The 8763-nt window shown below is 52.7% G+C and overlaps 1 protein-coding gene across 1 annotated transcript in view; it reads left to right on the top strand.

The window, feature by feature from the left end:
- The window catches only part of LOC136793067 (uncharacterized), a 28565-nt gene extending 20443 nt beyond the window's left edge, over positions 1-8122 (top strand). The window contains exons 4-7 of the mRNA XM_067019595.1: positions 1379-1483; positions 3970-4059; positions 4816-4907; positions 7833-8122. Of these exons, the coding sequence (XP_066875696.1) occupies positions 1379-1483; positions 3970-4059; positions 4816-4907; positions 7833-8015 (470 nt within the window). The 3' untranslated portion in view covers positions 8016-8122. The remainder of the gene's footprint in view (positions 1-1378; positions 1484-3969; positions 4060-4815; positions 4908-7832) is intronic.
- Positions 8123-8763: the final 641 nt, after the last annotated feature.

The raw sequence follows: 8763 nt of genomic DNA on the forward strand, positions 1-8763 counted from the left end.
GGCCCTGGGTGAGACCTAGGGTCGGTCCTGGGTGTCAGCCAGAGGGGATCATGTGTCCGGAGGGTGATTTTGAGTTTTGAGATGTGTCTGCAGATGTGTTTGTGTCTTTATGCCCTGCTTTCCAAAGTATTTGTTTGAAAATATGTTTCTACAAGTTAGTGTGTGTGTGTGTGTGTGTGTGTGTCTGTGTGTCTGTATGTCTATGTCTGTCTGGGGTGTCTGCTGTTTCGAGCTCTGTGAATCTGAATCTGCACGTTTGTGTGTGTGGATCTGTGAGTGGGTCGTATTGTTTCTAAAAGGCCTGCAAGCTGAGGGGGTGTCTCTGATTTTCTAGGAATGTCTGTGACTGCAGTGTGGGTGTGTGTCTGCAGTGTGTGTGTGTGTGTGTGTGTGTTTCTGTGTGTGTGCATGACTGGGTGTTGCTGAGCTTTTGGATGGATTTCTGCATATTTGTCTGTCTGATCTGCTAGGAGGTCTCAATGTTTTGAAGCCTACAAGGCTGAAGGAGTGATTCTGAGGTTTAACGTGAGCCACTGTGAGTAGGAGCTGGGGGGGTCCAAAGGGGAGTGACAGGGGGCATCTGAGAGGGGGAGGCCTCTGGGGGGATGGGTCCCCAGGTGAGACTGAGGCTGGACCCTGGGGTGTCAGGCAGAGGTGGTCTGAGTGTCCCATAGGGTGCCCTTTGAGTTTTAAGCGTGCAGATGTGTGTGTCCTGCGTGTGTGTGTGCCTGGCGTGCCCAGTATTTGAAGCTGTGTATATCTGCACGTGTGTGTGTGTGTGCGTGCACGTGCCTGAGTGTTACTGAACCTCGGGATGTGTTACTTGCCCATTTGTGTGTATTTGAGGATCTCCAGGTGGGTCTTAAATTGTACAAGTAGGACACCGAGGCCAAGGGGGTGTCTCTGAGATGTTGAAAGTATCCCACTGTGAGTAGGGGTGTGAGTCCTGGGCGGGAGGTCACCTCGTGGGAGGGATTCACTGTGTGCCTGATGATCCTGCAGGACCCACCCTGTCCTCCAGCCACCCCCAAGGGGTCCCCAGGCCGCAGTGCCTCTGAAGCAGGAGCCTCTGTGCCTTTCCTAGGAGAGCCTGGCCTGGGCGGTGGGGGAGGGGCGCTGGGGGAGGGGACGGATTCTGAGGCCCAGTAGGAGCCCCTCAGTAACAAGGATAGTGATGCTGGCAGGCTGGGGGCCTTCGTGGAGGAAGAGGCCTCTTGACCACCCCCCCCAATGATAAAATTGCAGCTAATACTCTGACGCCTGTGCTGCTGTCAGACACTGTTTTCACCACCTGACTTGTGCTTGGGGGCGGGGGTTGGGGGTTTCTGTGTGTTGCTGAGCAACTCGGCCCCGTTCATTCACGTGAGTTTGTCCACAGATTCCCCGGGCATCTCCGGAGCCAGCGCTGCTCGGGCGCCAAGGACAAGCACTGAGCAAGCCCTCCCGCTTCTGCCAAGGGGCGCAGATAGACCCGGGTCCGGAGGTCAGTCCCAAGGCCGCAGCTCTGAAGGGTCGGCGCCATCAGGGCGGGGACGCAGCGAGGGGCGGGGGGCCGGGGGTGGGTGGAGAGGTGGCGGCCGGATGGCGCTGCGGGGTCTCCGCGGGGAGGGCGGGGCACCAGGCCAAGATGCGCAGGTGCGTTCAGGGCAATGGGGCGCAGGAGCTGCTTTCTAGGAGCCCCTGAGGCCCGATGGTGCCCACGGTGGGGCCCCTTCAGGAACCCGCGTCTCCCCTGAGGGCAACCCGAGTCCTCATCCCCTCTGAGCCTCGGGAGAAGTCAGGGTCCTATGATTTCTCTGGCCACTAGCTGGAGAGGAGGCTGGAAGGGACAGAGGAGGCTGGGGTGTCCGGAGTAGGGGTGGCGGGGACTCCGTGCAGGACAGGCGGAGGAGGAGCCCGGGTCCTGATCCAGAGGTTTTAGGTGGTAGGAGGCGCAGACGGGGGGCTCTGTAGTTGGATGGAGGAGGCGGGAGGTGGGGGGGGGCGTGCTGTAAGGACACTGGAAAGGCCTGGGGGGAATCCAGAGGGGAGTTTGGGGGACAACGTGGGGTAGGGAGCCTTTTGGAGGCGTTTGGGGGTCCGCTGAGGACACATAGGATGATTCGCTGAGGAATAAGGTGATTGCAAAAGGGTTTTTGAGCCTCCAGTTATTCTGGGGGCTCATGTCTGGATGCAGGTGGGGGCTGGGAGCGTCCTGGTGGCGTAGAGGGGCATCTGCGTGAGCCCAGGGTGTCGGCCAAGGGCAATTGTGTTGGAGAGGGTGACTTGTATTTTCAGGCTGTGCATCTGCCGTTGTGTGTGTCCCGTGTGTGTGTGTGTGTGTGTGTGTGTGTCTACCGGTGGGTCTCAATTTTTAAAAATAGGTCTGTGGGCTCAGAGGGCGTCTCAGAGGTTTTCAGAGAACATCCTGGGGTGCTGGAGTGTGCGTGTGAGTCCCTGATGGGGAATCACCAAGTCCCTGGGGGGTCATCGTGTGTCTGAAGGCCCTGCCGGGCCAGCCCTAACTCCCCAGCCACACTTGAACCGGAAGCCAGGCCCTCGTGCCTCAGCTGCTCTGAAGCATGAAGCTCTGTGACCTGCGGAGCTTCTTCCATAAGGTTCTGTCTTCCCTGGAAGACCTGGCCCAGAACCAGGGTCTGGAGGGGTTGGGGAGGGGTGCTGCGGGAGATCAGAGGTCAGAGGCCAGGTTGGAAGGTCCTGGCAGCAGGGACAGTGATGCAGGGAAGGTGGGGGTGGGAGAGGAGGTGGAGGGAGAGGCGTCCTAACCGCCCTCCCCCCCACCGATAACCACAGAGTTCGATCCAACACATAAACTGCCTGACTCTGTGTCAGGCTGTGTTCTCAATAGCTGACATGTGTTTAATCATATTCAACCCTCATGTTTAATCATTCATTGTCCTTATTTTCATGGAGGGGAAACCTGACAGCACAGAGGTTAAATACCAGCTCAGTCTGGGCTTGTTAGGTAAGGTACAGGATGCACACTTCAATTTGAATTTCAGACAAAGAATTACCTTTCAGTGGAACTGTGTCCCAGATATTTCTGACCTATACTTAAACATAACTTGGCAAAGTAAATACAGGGTGATTTTTTTAATGTAGACACGTCCCATGCAGTGTTTGGGAGCTACTTATACTAAAAACTGATTTGTGTATCTGAAATTCAAATATTTTGCTGTGTATTTCTTGTAATCTTGCTGTTAAGTCTGGCGAGCTTGATCCTTGAGATCTCTCGGCTAGTGACCGGCAGGCTGGAACCCCCCAGTGCACCTTCCAGACACACGGGCCAAAGTCCCAGCGAGGGTAAAGCTGCGGTGGAGGCGGGGCCCCAGCACCCCACAGCTGAGGCTGCTGCCAGGCACCATTGCAGCAGTGCTGGCCCCTCCCCAGGGGCCGTGGTGAGGGGTCTGTGGGCCGCCTCCCTCGTCGTCAAGCAGTCCTGAGAGGCTGTCACTTGAGCATCCTGTACCAGAAGAGGCCCCCAGGGACAGGGAAGAGAGGTCCTGGTATGTACTACTTGGTCAAGCTATCTTGTAGCCTTAGGACAGGGTTGAAATACGGCACTGAGAATGCTGACCATGAGTGCACTTATTTAGTGCCTGCTGTATGCCAGACTCCAGAGGCCCTTTTGATACCCAGTTAACTGACATTTACCTCCAGGGTTCCAGCACTTTGTGTCATAATTTTTCTATTCTTAAAGGGGCATAAACCCCACACCCATGACCCCTGCCCTTGCCCTTGCCAGGTGCCATGGCAATCGCTCTCCCCACATCACACACTGGGCCTTGGAAGCCACTCTAGGAGGGAGGCATTGCCAACACTTCCCCTTGGATGTTGGGGACCTGGAGACTTGGGGAGGGGATGGAGCTGTCTGAGTCCATCCGACACCTGAGAGCGGTGCTGGGGTTCACACCTGGGCCGTCTGGGTTCCCAGCCCAGACACTGACTGCTCTGGTCTCCTGTCCATAGGGAGCACCTGTAGCGTCACGATGCTACCTCTCAGCACCATCGAGGGCCAGGAAACGGAGGAGGTGCAGACCAAGCCGCCGGAGAAAGGAGGTGAGACACACATGGGGTGGAAACCTGTGGGCAGGTGGCAGTGGGGAGGGTCTCCAGGGCACGGCTGATGGGGAAGTGTTGACCCTGAAGACTGATCCCAACCCCGAATATCTCCCACTGGCTCCTGCTGGGGAGGGAGGGCCCTGAACTGCCCCCAGTAGTTCTATCTTACATGATGATAGTACAACATTAAAACTAGCCCATGGATTTTGGCACAATCCATGTGTATTTTTCCATGTATTTTATCACACGTGTAGTGGCCTGTAACAATCATACAGGAGACAGAAAATACGTGACTATTTCCTGCAGAGGCATCGCCACAGGCAGCTGCATATCAGCTGTCCCTTCCTCCTGGACCCGGGCTCCCCAGGGTGCCACCATCTCCAGAGCCCCCTGTTGTCTTACCCCGGCCCCTTCAATCGCTGACATGCCATCTCTGTTCCCTGTGGGCCTTCAGGATGCAATTTAATGCATGTCTTCAGGCAATGCTGTGCAACCTCCAGCAAGTGTCCTAACCTCTCTGTGCCTTCGTTTCCTCTCTAATGTTGGATTAATATAGTACCTATCTCAGAGACTTATTATGAACAACCAAAGAAGATAATCCATGTAAAATACTTCAAAGCATCCTTCACACATAGCAAGTACACCACACATATTAGCTCTTGTCAATGGTTTCATGACGAAGATCTTATTATTACTGAGTTTCTCAAGCCACAGAGGGCAAGATGGCCTCATGAGTCTTTCCTCCTCCCGCAGCCCTGCCTTCTGGGAACCCTGGTGGGGCACCAAAGAAGCCCCCCAGAAAGAATGCAAGAGTGTCAGCCAGACGGGTGCCGATCTGTCCCATGGTAAGCCTGCTTGTTTCCTCCCTTTGACCAGAGGCCCTTGGGTCTGAGCTCAGGCACATCTGCCACCCTCTCTGCCCAGCAGAGACCCTTGGATGGCTCGGTGCCCCTTGTACCCTTGAGGATGTAGCCCCAGCTCTGGGAGATGGTTTTCTTGGAGATGCTGCCCTCTTTCCTGCCTTCTTTTCTTTCCTAATTCCTGCCTCTGCTCCAACATCACCTCCTCCATGAAGCCTCCCTTGCTCACTTTTGCCTCATTTCTCTCTAACCCCTTGCTTTGCTCAATTTCTTCAGCGTTATTATTGCTACCTGAGAGCATACCTGTATCTGTGTGTTCATCATCTGTGTTCCCTACTAGAGTGGTTCTTGGAGAGCAGCAACCTCCTCTGTTGTTCAATGGCATATCCCCCTGCCTAGAACAGCTGTAACCAGCGTTAGGCACTGTATACACATGGGCTGATTAAGTGAGGGAATGAATTACGTAAGGGTCCCTCCTGCGTAGGCAGCTGTGGCTTTGTCCACCTGGATACCATTCCTCCTTCTCCTACTAACACCCTTGATTGTTCTTGGGGGACCACCTGTCTCCGTGCCCTTCGGATGGTTCTGATCCCATCCTCAGAGCAGCTCCAGGTATGCCCCTGACCAATCAGAGCCAGCAATGCCAAGGTTCCCTATGATTGGTTCCAGGCTGGGCACGTGACTCAACCTTAGCCAATGAGGCGTCTGCTCTGTCTCTGGGGTTCTTAACAGGTGGGAGGGGAGTTTGGAGCGGCCCTTATGGGGAACCAGGGGTGCCGCGGGGAGAGGTCAGGGGAGGCACCGGGTGAGGATGCTCGCAAGAGCACGTTTCCTATTAGTGCCTGCAGCAGACCCAGGGAGGACTCTCTAGAAATCTTACTAGAAAAGAATGTAAGAGTCACAGATATTGCAAAGCAGTACAAAGATCATCCAAATTCACCAATTTTTAGCACTTTTTCTATTTTCTATTTTCGCACATTCAACCCTGATACACACTTTCATCTTATCCCTGTCCATATTCCAGTTTTGATAATTTGCTACACGCTGTCTGCTTGGTGTTCTTTTTCCTCCTACACAAGGTCTGGTCTAGGGCCAGGTATTGTGCTTAGTAATGTATCTTTATTCTCTTTAAGCTAGAAAATCTCCTCAGCCTTTCCTTGCCTCTTATGGCACTGAAGATTTTGAAGTCCAGAGTCTCACCCCGCTCCATATTCATGGTTTATTGGGTTTATTTTTTACCATTTCCCCATGACTGAGATTCAGGGTAGCTATGATCTCTGGAATAGCCCCTAAGTGATGCCACGTCATTCTCATGACATCTCATCTAGATGCACCCTAGGTCTGTCTGCCATCACTGGTGATATGAATTTTGATCCATTCAGCCAAGATGCTTGTCCCATTTCTCCACTGAATAATTTCTGATTTTCTCATTTCTCCATGTAACTAACTAATAAGAAATCATTGGAGAGACACTTGGAGATGAACCAAATAACCTAGAAGCAGAGACCATTCTGATTGGTCCTTTCGGGTCCTGTGCCCACCACTGAACCAAGCATCAGCTGAGGAGATGCAGGACCCCAACTGCCCCAGCCTAGGTCCTATACCCATGGGAGTGTGAGGGATAGAATGTCCCTACGTTTCGCCAACCCCGAGAACAGAGGTATGGGATGCAGCAGTGATTCTCAACCAGAGGCAATGTGTGCCCCAGGGGACACCTTCAGTGTCTGGAAACCCTTTTGTTTGTCACAATTGAAGGGGTGATGCTGATGCCATGTAGTGGGTAGAGACTAGGGATGCTGCTCAACATCGATGTCCAGGACGTCCCCCCTCCGACCCCTGCAAGAAGGATCTGGACCCACAGTGTCACTAGTATGGAGGGTAGGTAACCCAGAAATAGGGGAAAGGACGATTCTGCACAGGTGTGGACACTGAGTGGAGAAGCCTTCCTGTCCACCCTAAGCCTCCCAGCTGGGAATGCCAGCCTGGTGAAGCTGAGAGCCCAGACTCCAGAGTCTCAGTGCTGGGTTCAAATCCAGCCTCAGCCACTACCAGCTGTGGGACCTGGAACCAGTTCCTGAACTTCTCTGAGCCTCGGTTTCCTCCTCTGTGGAATACGGCAGTAGGAACACCCCCCTCACAGGGTTACTACGAGGATTAAGTGAGTTCACATTTGTGCTGTGCTTACAACAGTGCCTGGGATATAAGCATCTGTCACATAAATGATGGGAGATGTCTGTCCCCTGAGGAGGTTATATACTCACTTCTAATCCTGACTGCTGATATCCCCCACCTCTATGTCTGATCATAAAGAGTGAGAAAACTTACTGGTCCCTCCCTACCTCTGTTACCTCATCTGTAGGATGGAGAAATAAGAACAGAGGCCACCCCATGAGGATCAAATGGGACCTGACACGTCATTCATGCAGCAGAGTAAATACTCAATAACCACTGGGTAGAAATAATAGTCCTCTCAGAAATTACCGCAGCTACATACTTCCAGCACCGTGGGAGATGCTTTATATTGAAAGGAAGTGTTTAATTTTTTAAGGAAAGCAGATGGTTTTAAGACAGCAGCAAAGCAAACGTTGTCACAGCTAACGGGTTTCCAGCTCTCAGTAAGTGGCAAATATTGTTAAATTTAAAGATCCTTTTCTAGGGTTACCTTGTTCAGTCCTCACACTCCCCTATGAGAGAGGAGTTATTTATATTCCATTATACAGAAGTGTAAACTGAGGCCAGGGAAGGTCAGGTCGCTTGCCCCAGGACCCCCAGCTGTACGTGGCCAAGTAGGAATTCAACCCCAGGTGGGCTGCCCCTGAGTGCACGTGCTGAGCCCCCAAACTAGGGGTGACTGGACACTACCTAGGCGCTAACCATCTCTTCCTTCGTCTCTGTCCTCTGTCCTTCCAGCCAAGTGTTTGCTTCACCTTTTACATGGAATCGAATGACTCTGACTTTGAATCACAGTCTTCTCCTGAAACTTCGAAACCTGGCTCAAAGTGCACCTCCCCTTCGAAGCCTCGTGCAAAGTATCAGGAGATCCAGGCGTGGGAATGTCCCCTGTGCTGCCTCAGCATCCTCTACCTTTCCTAACACCCGAGGTCCCTCTGCTTCCCGCTCTAGACCCCGCGCTCCCAAAACACACTTCCTGGGCTACTCTGGTGTAAAACTCTAAAATACAGCTGCTTAAACATGCCGAAGTTGATTTCTCTCTGATGGTGACTGTGTGTAAACTTGCAGGGGGGAAGTGTTACAAACTGGTGGAGTTGGGCAGCCAGGGTCCTTTGAGCTTGGTGCTCTGTGCCACGTGGCTGGAGAGGGCTCACCCACGACACCCAGTCCACATTCTGGCTCAGGGGAAGGGGGAGGGGAAGACGGAAGGGGAAGACACACTTTAGTCCTTCAAAGGGCAACTCCTACAAGATGCCCAGATCACTTTTCCTCAGACCTCATTGGCCAGAGCATAGTCACATGACCACATCTAGCTGCAAGAGATGCTAGGAAGTGCAGTCTTTAGCTGGGCAATCCTGTGCTCACCTAATAGCTTCTATTATTATAGCAAAGGGGAATGGCTATTGTGTCCCCACTGAGCGGGTCTGTTATGTTAATTTAGCCCCAGCATCAGGCTGTAATGAATACATGAGTGAATAAATGTACTCTTCAATACTGTATCTCTCTCCCATTGACTAGGATCTCCTCCATTTTTACACAGATATTTAGAATGATGAACATTTCTTGAGCGCTGACCATGTGGTAGGCACTGAGCTAATGTCTTTACACATTTTGATCCACTTAATTCTCACAACCATATGGCTGGTTCTGTTATTATCCATCTTTCCAA

This window comes from Kogia breviceps, chromosome 18 (genome assembly GCF_026419965.1).
Source record: "Kogia breviceps isolate mKogBre1 chromosome 18, mKogBre1 haplotype 1, whole genome shotgun sequence".
Classification (NCBI taxonomy): Eukaryota; Metazoa; Chordata; class Mammalia; order Artiodactyla; family Physeteridae; genus Kogia; species Kogia breviceps.